Source organism: Mustela nivalis (assembly GCF_964662115.1).
Source record: "Mustela nivalis genome assembly, chromosome: 8".
Classification (NCBI taxonomy): Eukaryota; Metazoa; Chordata; class Mammalia; order Carnivora; family Mustelidae; genus Mustela; species Mustela nivalis.
In genome coordinates this window covers 39,658,788-39,675,980 of record NC_139027.1, presented here as the reverse complement: position 1 = coordinate 39,675,980, position 17,193 = coordinate 39,658,788, and the positions used below count along the sequence as shown (strand labels likewise).

General features: G+C 48.6%; 1 protein-coding gene and 1 long non-coding RNA gene across 12 annotated transcripts in view; both read left to right on the top strand.

The window, feature by feature from the left end:
• LOC309870916 (uncharacterized protein) overlaps nt 1–17,193 on the top strand; it is a gene marked incomplete at its 5' end in the record, with an annotated part of 69,959 nt that overhangs the window by 11,068 nt on the left and 41,698 nt on the right. For all 11 annotated transcript variants that reach the window (XM_082743523.1, XM_082743522.1, XM_082743518.1 and 8 more), the window contains one exon: nt 2,461–2,583. In XM_082743523.1, the coding sequence (XP_082599649.1) occupies nt 2,461–2,583 (123 nt within the window). The remainder of the gene's footprint in view (nt 1–2,460; nt 2,584–17,193) is intronic.
• Nucleotides 3,583–4,697, top strand: LOC309870929. Its single transcript, XR_014314874.1, has 2 exons — nt 3,583–4,170; nt 4,386–4,697. It is a non-coding gene; the product is annotated as an uncharacterized lncRNA (long non-coding RNA).

Here is a 17,193-nt window from a genome sequence, read left to right as displayed (position 1 = left end):
TTGTGCATGTGCTCATTTGGTCTCCTCAAACCAAAAAATACATAAAATTAAAAAAAAAATCCAGGGTGCCTGGGTGGCTCAGTGGGTTAAGCCTCTGCCTTCGGCTCAGGTCATGATCTCAGGGCCTTGGGATGGAGTCCCGCATCAGGCTCTCTGCTCAGGAGGGATCCTGCTTCCTCCTCTTTCTCTCTGCCTCCCTCCCTGTCTACTTGTGATCTCTCTCTGTTAAATAAATAAATAAAATCTTTAAAAAAAAATCCACTCTTGCCTTGTCCTAAGAAATAATAGCTACGAACTCCTGGCCTTGATAGGTGGCTACATTGCTTCTATTTCACATTAGAACAAACATATAACTATTCAAATACATTTGTCAGTCTGCTACCTGTGTGAGATATTCTCTGTTGCCTACTTCTGAGCCATTCCTTCCCCTGCCCCGTCTGTAAACTGACCTCCCCAGACTGCCTCCCCCGGCTCCTTTGCCCTCTGCCTTTGTGTGTGTTCTTCTGAGAGGCACAGAAGAGGGTCTAGAGGTCAGGGCCTGCCTCCCTACCCCAGCTGGTGGGGCTCCATTCTCTGTCCGAAGGCTGTGGGTCTGGTCAGGCAGCCGTCTCTCACAGTGAATAGTTTTATCCCCTTGCCTCTCCAGACATTCGAAGTCCCTGGCATTTTACCATTTCTAGGCTCCTTTTTGTGTCCATCCCTTTATAAACAATCCCTTACTCAGCCTTTTTGAACTTCCCATTTCAGGGGGCCATCTGTTTCCTGCTAGGAGGGATGGTATATCAAACACCACCAATGGCAGGCATGCATTCCTTGTTCTGTACAGTTGCTAGCTGAGACCCCGGAGGGAGCTCACATATCCAAGGTCCCCCCATCGCCGCCATGAGTGCCCGGGCTGGGAATGGCCTCCCTGATTCAATGCCATTCTCTAGGTGGATGCTTCGTCGGGGGAGGATTTGTCAGTTCGGATAACAATGTCCAAGTGGTCGATATTGCAAGTCCTCTTTCTAATCCTCGTTCTCTTACCCTGTCTTCCCAGTCCTAATCTCTTTTTTCTTAAACTGTGCCCCAGATCAAACTGGATCTCAGCTTGCTTACTTCTTCCTCCCCTAACCTAATACTGACACATGGTTTTCATCAGCTCTCCCAGAGCCCCTACCTTTGTTCAGACACACCTGCATTTCAGTTCTCTACTTTGATCATGAATCTTTCCCGGGAAAGGCCCAAAGCCCTGACCCAAACATCTCTTCCTCTATGAGCCTGCTGTGTAAACTTTTCCCTTTGTCCAGAAATAATCTTTGCCTCCCCTGTCTCCCATAGCTCTACCTTAGCACTGGCCCAAATGGTAACAAGTTGTGTGTATGTGTTTCCTTGACTACACTGTGATCCCTTCTTGGAATAATCATGCCTGATTCCTTTGAATAAATGATCAGCACCCACCCCTGAGCCTGACTCAAACCCTTCATGGTGCTATGTTGAATTAAATTGCATTCATTAGGTCATTAAGAATATTAAAGCATGAGGGGCGCCTGGGTGGCTCAGTGGGTTAAAGCCTCTGCCTTCGGCTCAGGTCATGATCTCAGGGTCCTGGAATCGAGCCCCACATCGGGCTCTCCACTCAGCAGGGAGCCTGCTTCCCTTCCTCTCTGCCTACTCGTGATTTCTGTCTGTTAAACAAATAAATAGAATCTTTAAAAAAAAAAGAATATTAAAGCATGAGAGGTGATGTTCTAATGGGTCACAGATGAATTCCTATCCTGCTAATTTTTAATGATTATTTATTTTAAAGTGGTATGTCAGGGCACCTGGGTGGCTCAGTGGGTTAAGCCGCTGCCTTCGGCTCAGGTCATGATCTCAGGGTCCTGGGATCGAGTCCCGCATCGGGCTCTCTGCTCAGCGGGGAGCCTGCTTCCTCCTCTCTCTCTCTCTTTGCCTGTCTCTCTGTCAAATAAATAAATAAAATCTTTAAAAAATAAAATAAAATAAAATGGTATGTCAGAGGTATGGCCCAAGTTGAGGGTGACTCTTTTCAATCTCTTATTCTTCCCCTGCTGGAAAGGGGTGGGGAAACAGTCATCCAGTTTCATTCTGGGTCCTCCAGCTGAGGTCCTTAGATGAGCAGCATTGGGCCCATAGACTGCTGAGTAAGTGTGCAAACACTGTGTGCATGAGGGGGAATAGAAGGGGAGTGGGGCTCAGAGTGCTTTTTGAATTCCTGAAGGCATCCAGCTCCAAAGAGCACATTGACCTTAAACATAAAGGAGGTCTTCCTGATCTCCAGCATCTGAGGTCAAGTTAAAGCACCTGTGAATCATATACTGTCCCTTCTCCTGGGTTTTTCCTCTGTGCATGGATCTCCCGTGGGGACCTTCGGGAAGGGTAGTTTTGGCCTCAAGAAGCAGCTTATCTGGGATCTGGGCATTTGAATGCAGAGTTATGACCATGTCCTCTTTTTTTCAGACATAGTTCCTACAAGCATCAACCCAGGGCCCAGCTTGGGAGGCAAGTCTGTGGTGGAGAGCCTCCAGCCACTATGCCAAGAAGGGCCTCCATGTTTGCCACTGACCATGAGCTCACCCACAGGTGAGTCAATTCCCAGCTCTGAGCACCTTGGGGACCTTGGACTGTGAGCTGAAGTGGGGGGGGGGGGCGGTCACATGCTGTCAGGACAGGGTTCTCCAAAGGGGCCAAGCTCTTACACAGAAACCTTACCTCTTAGGAAATCTGGAGGTTGGCTCTCCAGGTCAGGCTCCCCCAGAGGAGCAAAGAATTGGGATGGAGCGCTGGGTTTGGGATTGATGGGTGGCCTGGGGCTTATTGTCTATGATTCTCTTCTCCTGTTTATTCTGTCTCATCCAGAGCTGACGGAAGAGGTCTTGACCATCCATGGAATTTAGGGGAGCCTGACTGTGGCTACAACCCTAGTCTGTGGTAGTGTACCCAAAGGAGCTCCCTGGGTCTTGTCCTCTCTCAGATATCTTCCCCGCTGCACCTCACCCTGGGATACTGCCCCACACCTGGTTCATTGCAGCCCCCTCCCTGCTGTGCACATAGAGGAGAGGGTCCCATACTGGACATTGGGAGCCCTGAGTGCGAGTCTCACTTCTGCCAACAACAACCACTGTGTATTTTGGGGCAAGTCCCTTAACCTCTCTGGGTCTTGAATCCTTTAGCTGTAGGAGGGAGATAATAATCCTATAAGGCCCTCAAGTGTTGCTTTGAGAAGCAAGATAATGAGTGTGAAAATCTTTCATTTACTCTAAAGTGTGAGTAGCATTTATTATTATTTATCCTGGAAACCCTTCCTTGGGGCCCTCCTACGTGAACCTAAGAGTGAGTGGTTAGTAATGAACTTTTAGTTTCTCCTCCCAGACCATTATTTGCACTTGTTTTTTTTTTTTTTTTTAAGATTTTATTTATTTACCTGACAGAGAGAAATCACAAGCAGATGGAGAGGCAGGCAGAGAGAGAGAGGGAAGCAGGCTCCCCGCTGAGCAGAGAGCCCGACGCAGGACTTGATCCCAGGACCCTGAGATCATGACCCGAGCGGAAGGCAGCGGCCCAACCCACTGAGCCACCCAGGCACCCCCATTATTTGCAGTTGTAACCAAGATGTTCCATGCCTGCATTCAGAGGAAAGAGTAGGGAATAAATTTGAGGTTCGCAGACATGCTGGGGGAGAACATTCCCAAGCAGGAGGTCCTGCTTCCTTCACTGGATGCTCAGCAGACCTCACAATCTCTCCTCATGAAAGGATGGACATTGGTATCTGTGTCAGGGAAGTCTTTGAGCAGAAGGCTGAGGGGGGGAAGTGTCCAAGGGCAAACACTTGCTGGGGAACAACTTCACAACATCCTTTATTTGACACTCACTTGGGAGCTAGCTGATGCGTCCATGAGACTGTTCTCAGCAGAACACACCACAAAAGTGAAAAGTAGTGAAAGTAGAGAAGAGGGCCAAAAGTTTCGTAATGTTTGAAGGCCCCTTTCCTGGTGCAGGTGTTCGCCTGCATTCCAATAGGTCGGTGGCTGCTTTCTCTCTTGCTCAATACTTCCTCCTGCATTCAATCCACATTCTTGTTTCCTGTCCAGAGTTCCCCACTCCTTTTCCAGCAATTTCTATTCTCTAGGCCCCCATTTCCTCCTCCTCATCCCTCAAATACAGACCCAGGTTCATCTGAGACTTTCCCTATTGACTTTAGCACAGCCCCCCATCGCCTCTCCCAGTGTCTGGCTCATGAATTCATTCTCCTTTCATTCTAACTCAATTCTAGACGTCACCCTCCTGTTTCCCAACTCTCCGCAGGCTCTTCATTATCTATTGAATTAACTGCCATCCTCTAAGACTGGCCTTGGAGGCTGTCCTCCACCTAGTTCCCAGGGCAGCTGCTGGCAAAGACCTGGGCCGGCCACACCATCTCCCGTGGGTTGGCACAGCCTGTTCAGCATACAGAGCTCAGAAAAAGGCATTTGGGGGCACCTGGGTGGCTCAGTGGGCTAAGCCTCTGCCTGTGGCTCAGTGGGCTAAGCCTCTGCCTTTGGCTCAGGTAGTGATCTCAGGGATCGAGCCCCGCATTGGGCTCTCTGCTCAGTGGGGAGCCGGCTCCCCACCGCCCACCTGCCTCTTTGCCTACTTGTGATCTCTCTCTCTCTGTGTCAAATAAATAAATAAAATATTTTTTAAAAAGAAGAAAGAAAGAGGTGTTTGACTGCAGATATTGGCCCATCATTCCCGCTGGCCTAGGTGCCTTTCTCAGGCACCTGCTGGGCCCAAGCAGCCTTTTGGACCTCATCTTCTTTTCCCTCACCCCTTCCTGCCCTGCTCCCTGGCCCAGTGCCCTACTCACGCCTCTCTTGAAAACCGCTCCATAGCCTGTGTCTGTACATTTGTTAACCATTCCTTCTACCCACAGTTCTTTCATTTACCCCTCACAGTCCCCCCTCCCGGCCCTCCAGGCCATCTGAGTGGCATTTCCTCATCAGCCAGGGCACATGGATGGTGGCGGAGCTGGGTCAGCTGTTTACCAAGGGACCCAAGCTGCTGGCTGTGTCTTTAGATTTTTCCCCTTGGGCTCCTCAGACTCCCCAGAGAGGAATCTTCCAGGCTCTTGCCTGGAGGGTGGGGTCAGGCTGAGTGTGTGTTTAAGCCCCAAGCGGCAAGAAGGGCTGGGAGTCCTTAAGTGTAAAAACCAGTGGTATCAGTCCTCCAGCCTTCTGTTTTCCATGCTGCACCCCGCACTGCACTGTTACTGAGCGCCCCCGTCCCGAGACCCACTCCGTTACCGTCTCAAGGGAGTAAACCTGCAAACTTCTGCTGGGGCAAGATGAGGCAGGCACCCAGCAGGATGGAGTCAGAGCTGGCCTCAAGGGAACCAGAAAGTGCAGTAAACACAGACACTCTGGGACTCCTCCCCAAGTGCAAAGGCTGCTTGCTGGGTGTTCAAAGTAATTTGCATATATTTACATATTGATGTTTACCCCTTGAATCACACTTCTCCCAGCTCTCTGCTCTTATTCCCACCCACCTGACTGACAGGCCTGACTGCTTGTCCTGAGCCCTTGGGGCTCTTGCCTCCTCCTTTTGAGAAGTCCATGATATGAAAATTCATCCTAGCTTTCTCCAAGTCAGGCTTGGGGTGTGGCTCAAAAGTCAGCCTGGTAGGTTATCCCTCATCTGTTTGCTTTCCTGCTTCCAGAATGTTAGTGCTGCCTCTTGGTCTGGCTGCTCCTGATCTATCACCTGTATACGAAAACCGAAAACCGAAGTGGCAGAGTGCCTGGGTGGCTCAGTGGGTTAAGCCTCTGCCTTCCGCTCAGGTCATGATCTCAGGGTCCTGGAATTGAACCCCTCAGTGGGCTCTCTGCTCAGCGGGGAACCTGCTTCCCCATCTCTCTCTGCCTGCCTCTCTGCCTACTTGTGATCTCTCTGTGTGTGTCAAATAAATAAATTAAATATTTTAATTAAAAAAAAAAAAAAAGAAAGAAAACCGAAGTGGTAAGTCTAGCACTTTTCTGAGTTCCATGCATTATGCTATTCAATATGCTCGGGGGGTGGGGGGGAGTGGGAACCCCCAAATGTGTAGCCAGTTGGTCAAAACGTGGGTGGCCAGAGGACCCCAGAAACTGCATCTGGCATGTGAAGCCAGGCAGTGTCGATGGAAACTGTCCGTCCCACATGGAGTGTGCCCTGATGCAGGGCAGTTAGTATAATATCTGCATTGCTGTCCTACAGACAGGGAGGGCAAGCCAGAAGTCACGCTCCCCCACACACACCAGGATGCCTGGTAGCCAGAGCGCTGGGGATGAAGAGGTCACAGACCACAGATGGTCAAGTGAAGCTTTCCAGACTTTAGCTGCTCTTGTGACCAGGGCCTTCTTCCATGGCCAACATCAGAGTAATGGAGTGTGAGAGTTTCCCCAGGCCTAATAGGTCCAAATGAGGTTATATTTGTGACCTCACTTCTCAACATCTTCCCTATATCCAGCCTGCAAAGTGCGTGTGCCCATGGGAATTTCTGAGGGTGCCCAGGTTCCTCAAGTTTGCTCCTGAACAAGTCCGGTCCGCTCTTTTTGAGGTCGGCTGGACACCGCTGCTTCCCTGCGTTAACATCATTTTGCATCTATTCTGCTTGCCTTTCCACATAAATTGTACCATCCAAACTAGTTTTTCCTGGCTTCAGGTCAGGTTCAAGCCACAGAAGGCACTGGAGGCAGGGGCTAGAGGAGGGTGAAGTCAGGGTATTCATTCCCTCTCCCCTCCTTACAGGGAGTTGGTTGATTCTCGTAAGAAAGGCTACAGCTGGCACGGTTGGGGCGCCTGGGTGACTCAGTGGGTTAAGCTGCTGCCTTCGGCTCAGGTCATGATCTCAGGGTCCTGAAATCATGTGGGGCTCCCAGCTCAGTGGGGAGTCTGCTTGTCCCTCTGCACCCTCCCACTTGTGTGTACTCTCTCTCAAATAAATAAATAAATAAAATGTTAAGAAAGAAAGAGAGAGAGAAAAGAAGGAAGGAAGGAAGAGAGGAAGAAAGGAAGAAAGGGTATAGCTTTCATAGGGCAGCCCATATGCTAACTGCTCCCTCACTAGTCACCTGGCGGGGAGGAGGTAATAGCTTCACCACCCCTCGTGGGTTTCCCTTAACCCTGCCCACAGCATTGTAAATAGTCCTTCTTTAGGCTCTCCTCAGATGGCCATGTTGAGAGGCCCTTTGCTTCCTGTTGAGACCCTGACCACACACCTCACTGGTGTTTCTGCTAAATACACATCCTCAGCCCTTCCCCCGCCATGTCCCCAGGGACATCGCCAAGGATCCTTCTCTGTCTGTATAGCGCTGCCCTCGCCCTCGTGACCCTCTGGCAATGCAGGAGAGAACACCTCTCCCTGCTCTGCGTCCCTCTGCAACAGGGTCTCAGAGATGTACTACCTGTGCCCCCAGTGGTTTCTAGAATTGTGAGGGAAACATCTCCTTCTGTTTGGCATGCATGAGACTGAAGGAAGAGTGTCGGAGTGGGAGGTGCTGAGCCGGAAGGAGCCAGGGAGCCATGCTCTCACAGACAGGCACTGCGTTCAGGGCTGGGGGCCGGGAGCTGGGAGCTGGCCCTGCTGCTACATGGCTGTGTGACCTTGGACAAGTCACTCTCACTTTCAGATTGGTTTCGTCTCTGATATCACAGCTTCCCCTTGGCCAGAATAACTCTTGTTTGATCTATTTTTAGAATCCCCGCTTTTTGTGGAGATTTCCTTTAAAGTATGATTCCACTGTTTTAAAACTGTTTGAAAGCAGCTGGACTAGAAGATTCTAAGGTCGCTTCTAGTCTTAACATTTTTGAACATAAAATCACCCTTGTCTTCCTCAGCATTGTGCCAGGGAGGGTCTGGTTCCAAGATTTAATGGGAAACTAATGATTAAAGGCCCATCTCCTGCCAGGCTCTCTGCCACAGCAAATCTACCATGACTGGGTAAATGGTCTCGCTCCCTCTCCATCCATCCTGAGCACCTTCTCACTTACTTCTCATTTACTTCTACCACTATTTCCAAGCGAGGGAAAGAAAGGGAAATTTTAAATCAGTTGCATAAAATGCAAACCAGCCCGGTGAACAAAAATGTGGAAAAAAATGGAAGTTTTAACAAATTAATCTCGGGAGCTTTGGAAGCCTTGGACCAGAGCAATGGAAGCTGGCTGCCCCTCGGTAGTCTGTCTCAGACATTAGGTGTTGGTGAGAATTACAGAGCAGTGATTAACAGTTTGGGCTTTGGGGTCAAAAGGGTATGGGTCAAATTCCGGTGCCACCGTTAAGTCATGGGTCGATTTTGAACTATTTCCCTTGGCTTCCAGGAAGCTCAGAGGTCAGAGTGTGTCAAGTGTGTAACTGAGAACCCTCCTAAGCATCATTCTTTCCCCCTTGGCTCCCATGTCATAGCTTCTTAACATAGTTATCACTAATCCAATTCTTTGTATGTGCCAGAACTCAGAGACACTACCCAATACTGAGCACAGTGCTGGGAATATATGTATATCGATATATGATGGTGGAGTAATTAAGTGACCTTATCCAATACTCCCAGCAACCCTGAGAAGTAGATATCATCATCTTAGAGGAGTCATATTTTTGTCATCATCATGTAGCATGGGAGGCTGCTTTCTGACTGTGGGGCACCTGCTCTGACGAGAAGGTCCCAGTCTGGGTGCTGAGAAGGTGGAAAGCTTCCCTTGGCCTCTGGCAGCAGGAGCATGGACGTATGAACTAAAGACAGCCAATCAGATCCTCACCTGAGACTTTTAAATCCAGACTGAGCAATGTAATCAGAATCCCTTCTGGCGGGGCTGACCGCTAGGGCACCCAGTGGCCTGTGGCATCAGTGGCACAGGCCTAGGGCCCAGCTAGCTACCTACAATTCATTTTGAAAGGGAGGAGAAGTATGGTAAATGATATTATTTGATGTTAGTTTCACAAGAAAGTTTCTGCATCTTGCCAGCCTCTCCAGCAGAGGCTCTCTCTTCCCTCTCTCTTCCCTTTCCTTCTGTGGATTGTGAATTTCCTTATCATTCAGTCCACTTCCATCACTCCCAAGGGGCTCCTCTCTCAGGATGCTTGCCCTCCATCTCCTCAGCAGCTGTCCAGATGGCTCTGGTTGCCTCTAAGAAGATGAAGCAACAACTCTGCAGCTTTTCCACCCCTCCCCACCCCCACCTACCCCCCTTCTGCCCATTTTATGCTCAAACTCTGCCAGTTCAGGGAAGCTGTTACTCTTCTCCTCTTGCAAACGAGAACCCCAGGATGAGTCTTTCTGTCACAGACAGATGTGCTGTGATTGAGGGCTGACTCGTACGCTTTTCTTAAGGATTAAAGGCCTTTGGGCAAGTTGGCTTCAGTTGGCTTTCATGGATTTCGTTTTCATTTCCTTCTTGAACTCCTCCTTTGCACCCAGCGAGTGGTAGACTCCACGGGGATCCCAAAGGAAAAATATGTAATAAATACAAAAAAGATTATTGGGCTTGGAATTAGGAGACCTGGGACTGAACCCTGGTGTGGCCACTCATTATCTGCCGGAACCTGGATAGGTTCCCTAACCTCTCGGATCATCAGTCACCTTCTCCACACACATATTCTGAGGGTTCCTCAGCTTAAGTAAGAGTGCATTTAAACACTCATCAAAATCGCTCATTCTTGGGAGATGTCCCATAGGTGTGTGTTTCTATCAGTTGAAACACTGATGATGGAACCCTAAAGGAAGATGCCTCCCCTCCCCCAGTCTCCAGTCACCCTAAGTAGGGGCGGGGGCAGAAGCATTAAAAGTCAGGGCACCTGGCAATGTGGGAAAAACTACTTGCCATTGTGTTAAGTATTTACATGAGGCAAATATCTTTTCATGTTCTTGGCAGGAATGCTTATAAAATAGAGCAGGGAGGGACCCTGAACAGCCAGCCTTGTCGGCAGAGGAGGGAGAGTGAGTGAAGGGAGGAGGGTGCCGGGAGAGAAGGTGTTAGAAAGAAGAGCTGAAAACAGCCATTACCTATAACTGAGTGTGGTCTAAATAGTCCTTGAGTCCAGTTTCCCCGTGGCCTTCAGGTGGGGTGGCAAACACCCTGGAAGTATGGTGTGGACCCCATGGGTGCTGGAGTCAGGACCTGAGTCCCACTCTTGTGTCGAACATCAATGAGGTGAATGAACAGGGAGGGCCACCTCAGCTCTTGGAGCCTCCCCTTCCTATATGATGACAAAGGGGACAATACTTGGACTTGCCTCACTATGGTATAAGCAATGAATAGGCAGCAGACTTTTTTTTAACAGTTTATTAAGTTGTAGTTCACATATCATACAATTCACATCTACTGGGCTCGCTATTTTCCTTGGAATAAGGGCAGGCTTTTTTTCATGTCAAATGGCAGGAGCTGAGGAAGCTGAGCAGAGACACATGATGCCTCTTGGGGCCTCTTGGGTCCCTCCTGCCCACACTCCCTGACCACAAAGCCAGTCACATGGCTCTGTCAATATCAGTGGTGAGAGGCAGGATGCTCGGGCTAACGGATAGGGCTGCAAAGTCACATGGCCAAGGGTGTGAGTATAAAATTCTACAGCCAGAGGGATCTGAAGACTGGTGAGCAATGATGTGTCCTATGACAGAGGACAAGAAATGCTTAGAAATGCAGGATGGGTGGTTCAGGTCCCCCGGGACCTTCCAGGAGCTTTTCATAGGAAGACTAGCTTCTGCTCTAGCTTCCTGCTTTTGTGGGTCCCACCTTCTGGGTGGGGGACTGTGCTAGCTCAGCCTCTCACATAAGCTTTCTAGACCATGTTCTTAGTTTCTTGCTCACCAGCTACCCTGCCGCCACTTCCTCTGAGGTTCTACCAAGAGAAGCAGGCCATCCAAGGGGCTCAGGTCTCCTTCACATGCTACAGGTTGTGGTCAGACCCCTTTGCTCCTGTTCCCAGGGGTCCAGCCAACTTTAGTACCCTTCCTCACGTTCAGTCTCCCAAAGACAACTTTGTCCCTGTGGCTTTCCTATACAATAGGGCCTGATGGTACATCTGGTGGAGAGAAAAGACCCACAGAGCCAGGCCCTCAATTCACAGAAAAGTCTGTTTATCTTTGCTGGGGTAAGTCAGAGGCTCCAGCAGTGAGAAGTCAGAAGTCAGATTAGCTTTTCCAAGGGTGACCCATCCTTAGTTGACATTCTCAGTAAATGTCCCTTCCTAATTGCAGTTGATTGAACTTAAAGCAAAATCCTGAAAGGTTTGGTCAACATTTTGGCATAAAGAAGCTTCTAGGCACTCCAGTATTTCCAGTCTGCTTCGTCTGCTTTCATTAGTAATGTGAATGAGCATTTCCTTGGGTACAGCCCAGAGTTAGCAGCAATTACGAAAACTATGCAGAAGCTGGTTAATTGAGGAGCTCGTCACTAAGAGCTGTCACCTCTCTGTCACCCTCTCCCTGTGGAGGCTCTATCACTGTGGTCTTTGCAGGCTGATTTCCAAACATCCTCCTTTCAAGAAAGTGACAGAAAACAAGCCACAAGTGCCCTGTAAAGTTAAACATTCACCTATCTTCTAACCCGGGAATTCTACTCCAGGGTGTTTTTACTCCAGCAAATGAAATTTCTATCCGCCCCCCACAAAGATTTGTACATCAATATCCATAGAAGCTTTATCCTTTAAAAAAAAGGGGGGGGGTGCGCCTGGGTGGCTCAGTGGTTTAAAGCCTCTGCCTTCAGCTCGGGTCAGGATCCCAAGGTCCTGGGATCAAGCCCCACATCAGGCTCTCTGCTCCGCGGGGAACCTGCTTTCTCCTCTCTCTCTCTCTCTCTGCCTGCCTCTCTGCCTACTTGTGATCTTTGTCTGTCAAATAAATAAATTTTTAAAAAATTTTTTAAAAAAAAGGGGGTCGCCTGGGTGGCTCAATGAGTTAAGCCTCTGCCTTTGGCTCAGGTCATGATCTCAGGATTCTGCGATGGAGCCCCGCATCGGGCTCCCTGCTCGGCAGGGAGCCTGCTTCCTCCTCCTCTCTCTCTCTCTGCCTGCCTCTCTGCCTGCTTATGATCTCTCTGTCAAATAAACAAATAAAATCTTTAAAAAAAAAAAAAAAGAAAAGATTGATTGGTTTGCACTGGGGAGGGGCAAAGGGAAAGGGAGAGAGAATTTCAGGCAGACTGCCCGACACCAGGCTCGATCCCATGACCCTGACATCATGACCTGAGCTGAAACCAAGTGTTAGATGCTTCAATGACTGAGCCACCCAGGCGCCCCAGCAGCTTTGTTCTTAATAGACAACAACTGGGAGAACCCAAATGTCTATCAACAGCTGAATGGATAAACAGACCATAGAATACACATACAATGGAAAACTCTTCTGCAATAAAAAGGAAGGAGAGCCAAAATATGTGACAACACAGATGAAGCTCACAGATATTATGCCGCGTGAAGGAAACCAGACATGAAAGACTCTCCGCTGCGTGATTCCAGGATTATAACACTGTTTTAGTCAGTCCGGGTGGCCCTGGCAGAATACTATAGACTGGGTGACTTACAACAACAGAAATTTATTTCTTACAGTTCTGGAGGCTGGGAAGCCCAAGATCAAAGTGCCAGCAGATTTTGTGGTGTCTGGTGAGAGCCTCTATCCTGATTCATCTTTTTGATGTGTCCTCAAAGGACACAGGGGTGTGGAACTCTCTGGGATTCATTTTATAAGAGCACTAATCCCTCTCGTGGGGGCTTCAACTCCTGAAGTCCCCACCTCCTAATACTCTGACGTCAGGGGTTAGCGTTTTAACATAATGAGTTTTGGAGGGACACAAACATTGAGTCCTCTCAGATACCCTGGAAAAGAGAAAAATAGTCAATAATGATAAAAGTTAGAGCAGGTGGAATTGATTGGACCAGAGCAAGAAGGAACTTTCTGGGTGATAGAATATTTTCTATCTTCATTGGTGTGTGTATATGTCTATTTGTTAAAATTTATCAAACTCCAGGGCGCCTGGGTGGCTCAGTGGGTTGAACCTCTGCCTTCAGCTCAGGTCATGATCCTAGAATCCTGGGATCGAGCCCCACATCAGGCTCTCTGCTCGGCGGGGAGCCTGCTTCCCCGCCTCTCTCTGCCTGCCTCTCTGTCTACTTGTGATCTCTGTCTGTCAAACAAATAAACTCTTAAAAAAAAAAAAACTCATCAAACTCCATTGTTAGATCTAAACATTTCATCGTATATAAATTATACCTCAATAAAAATATATATGTATTTAAAAACCAGCCTATTTCCTCAAGTGTTCCAAGAGAAAACCAAGGACATCTATATCCTAAATGTTAAGATCCATATCCCTAACATTAATCCAAAAAATGTTAAAATGTAATTGGTGACATTAGAGGTGAAAAGGTGGTTGGCAACGGGGTCAACAGCCAACCGGCCATACTTTTACTTTGTATCATCACTTAATTGTTGATGAAAAACAATTTCTGAAAATGGAGTGTGAGGCCTGCCTGATTAGGTTCTTAAAATAATTTTGCAAGTGGATCTCAGGCTCTGCCCAGTAAACTCCAAACAGCATTACGGGCAGCTTTTATGTCAAGGTCCCATGATGCTCCCTTGCTGAGGAGCAGAGCTTGTCCAAGCCCTCCGACCTGTGATGCATGGGTCAGACAGAGCACCTCTCCAGCCCAAGGAGAAACATGATTTTCTGAAGACGCCTGAGAGTTGGAAAATCCCATTAGTGGGTGTGGCAGAAAGAGCTCTGGACTGGGGGGCCGGCATTCCTGGAGTGAGACTTTGCTCTTCCAACAACCTGCCCCAGCCAGCACACACATGGAGGAACCCACTGACCTTCAACGATAGAGAAACAGTGCTGTGACCTTGGACAAGACATTTGTTGCTTCTCCTCTAATCTCTCCCGGGCCTCGGGACTCCTAGGACAGGACATTCATTATGACTCTGCCATGACCAAAAGCCTTTATAATCCCCACGCTGCTGTCCCTGCCAGGAAAGGCAAACATCTCCCTTGTGCTGAAGGTCTGGTTTTGTTTGATGGGGCCTGGGACTGAACCAGGCCATGCATTTTCCCCGCTCGTTCAATTAGACAGGATTTTAAACGCAGAGCTACACTGGAACACACACACACACACACACACACACACACACTCTCATAGTGCAAGGGAAGCTGAGAGCCCCTTCTCCCTCTTTGTCCAACTGTCTTTGGAATGCACTTCCTTTCCCGCTCTTCAGAGGCAGGGAGCCCTCTCCAGCCGGGGCAGCACTCAGTGCTGTCTGTTGCTGGTGGTCCCAGCCAGTCTCCTCACTCAGCCCCCTGGGATGGTCACAGACAATGCACTTCAAGGGATTGGATGAGGGAGGGTAGCCTTGGTTCTTTTCTCCTGGTCACTGTCTTCAGGGTCTCGTGCAGCATGCTTGGTGCAACAAGGCACTCAGAAAGGCATACCCACACAACCATGTGGTACTGAGTGACCATTCCTTAAGTCATTCTCCAGCAAGGAGGTACGGAGCCGCTATGTGCCAGACACCAGGATAGGGCCATGAGCAAGATTACCACCTAGTGCACAGGGCTCACCACTCACACAGTGCTCATAGGCAGACAGAGAAGTCAGAAGGCAGTAACAACAGAGTGATCCATCCCACCATAGAGGAAGCGTGGCAAGGGTGAGAGTGGGGACACTGATTCAGAGTTAGAGGATTCAGGAAGTGCTTTCCCAGGGGGCCTGTGTTCTAAGCTGAGACTCTGACAATAAGGTGTTCAAGAACAGAAGGATGGGGAGGAAGGTATCTCAGAAAAAGAAACAGCATGGGCCAAGACCCAGAGGCAAGAGAGAAATTGGTTCATTCAAGGACTGAAAAGGGATGTCTCATATCTGGATGCTGAGAGCAGAAGGGGGAGGGAAGCACCTCAGCTGGCTGGTTTTCAAAGGCAGCAGACCTAGTAAGTCAAGAGCATGGACGGGCACGGGCATAAGGTTGCCTGGGATGGCTCTTGGCTCTACCACTCTTTGTTGTATGACCTTAGGAAAGTCATATGGTCTTCTCTACCTCAGTAGAATCATCGTTGCACTTACCTCCTTAGGAGGATGGAGACAGAGAGTGCACACAGCCAAGAACTACCGGCCGTGTGGGAAGGGTTCATTCACATCAGCCATCACTGAGCTCCTAAACCCCTCTAGCAAGTCAGGAGCGGTTCCAGAATAGGTAGAAGGCTGTAATTACAGTAGGTCTCCCAGCTGTTACCCTTAAAAGAAATGCTCAATATCAAATAAAAACAACGTCTGGCATCATAATCACCGGGATAACCACAGTTCTTGCTCAAATAGCATTTTAAAGATTGCCATGTCGGGAGCACCTGGCGGACTGTCGGTGGAGTGAGTGACACGTGATCTGAGGATTGTTGAGTTTAAGCCCCATGATGGATGTAGAGATTACTTAAAAATATATATTTTTTTAATCTTTCAAAACAAAAAAATAAATAAAAATTGCAATGTCATGGCTGCATGTTTGCTTTGTTGAAGTCTTAAAACTTAGACTGAAGGAAACAGAATGTCTTCTTTTTTACAGAAAATGAAACGGAGGCTTTTTGCCTAGAAAGTCTGGGGCCTGGAAAGTCTGGGGCCTAGAGTGGACCTGCTCCTTCTCGCAGCATCCCCTCCAGGGGAGCCATGGTACAGGACCATGTGGCTCATGGCTTGCACATCCCGGCCAGGTGGGGAAGTGGCCTGGGGGAGCCGTGCAGAGGATAGGGGCAAGGTGACACCTGCTGAGCCCCACCTGCCTGGGGATTGCTCACAGAGCTGGCTTGGGGACCCAATGTTGGCTGCACTCAGAAATAGGATATACTTAGAGGGGATGTGATTGTACTTTTAAAAAATTATTCCTAGTTTATCTGAAATTAAACCTTAACGAAGCATCTTTTATTTTATCTGACAGCCTAAAGGAGGAGAACCTGGCCTGAGGACTGTCTCAAGCCACAGCAAGGTCAGGAGAGACTGTGCCCCCCAGCGTGTCCTTTCCTAAATCCCCCATCATGTCATCTCTTATCTAGATTTTTTTTTTGCCTAAAATCTTGAAAATCTGTAAAATAAGCTACTTCAGTTGATAAAAGACTATCGGAAGCACCAGCATTTGATTTGCCCCAAGGTAGGATTAGGAACGCTGACTGTGTCATGGGCTCTCGGTCCCACGCCCAGTCCTGGGAGCTCACTGCCAGAGTGATTTCCAAAGGGCAACGTCCAAGGCACTGAGGCATGCACGTCAAAGAGTTTGGAAAAGCCAAAGATGGCACTTAGAGAGAGAATCGGGAGCTGATCTACCACGCTGACCAGATGGGAGAACCAGGAAAGATGAGAAAGTAGCAAATGGTTCTGGGACAACAGGGAAGTATGGACAATGCGGGCCAGCACTCAGCTGGATGTGTACCCTTCCTACAGTAAATGCTCTCAGCCGTAGGATGACCCTTCTCCTCGCCCCACCTAAATGACATTATTGAGACACCTGATAACTTTTCCTGATTAATCGTGCCTTTCTCACCTGAAAGCAAGACAAGAGAGCGGACATAGCAAACATGGCTAGCAATTACCACTAGCTGGTAACTGTACTCTTTCCCATTGGCTTAGGATGCTGCGTCAGAATCATTGTCCGCTTTCCACTCTATGCTTACTAAGCCAGAAAAAACCTCTGTTCCGTTCCTGCTTTACAGCTGCTTGTCCTGTTCTTATCTACTGCTCTGATCCCTGAAGACTACTGTGTGAGGAGAGGACAAGTCGAATGGTCCTATATTTGTGAGGATTTTTATGATTTTTTTTTCTTTTGAACTAGTCAAGCGGGCTTGATGCTGCTGAGCAAATTTGTAAGTTGTTTTATTCTATTTCCTCTTCCCTGAAAGGGGAGCCCTGGAGGGAAGGCTTCACAGGCCTGAGACAGGTAATGGAGGCCCCAGGAGTGATCCTAGGAGAGCTTCTTATCTGTAGCCCGAGTCGCAGTGCTGGAAGCTGAACGACAGACTTGTGTTTGCATGTCCAGCTTCTCTGGAAGTCAGAGGAAAGGTTACTGTGGCCACATCAGTCACACTGGGATATGCCAGTCTGACTGAAATCCGACTTTGATATGTTATGTATAGTCATGCCTAGACTCTCTGTCTAAATTGCTTCTGGTTTGTATTGCATATTTTAACTGTAGCATACTTCACTGGTCGGAAAGCTTCATGTCT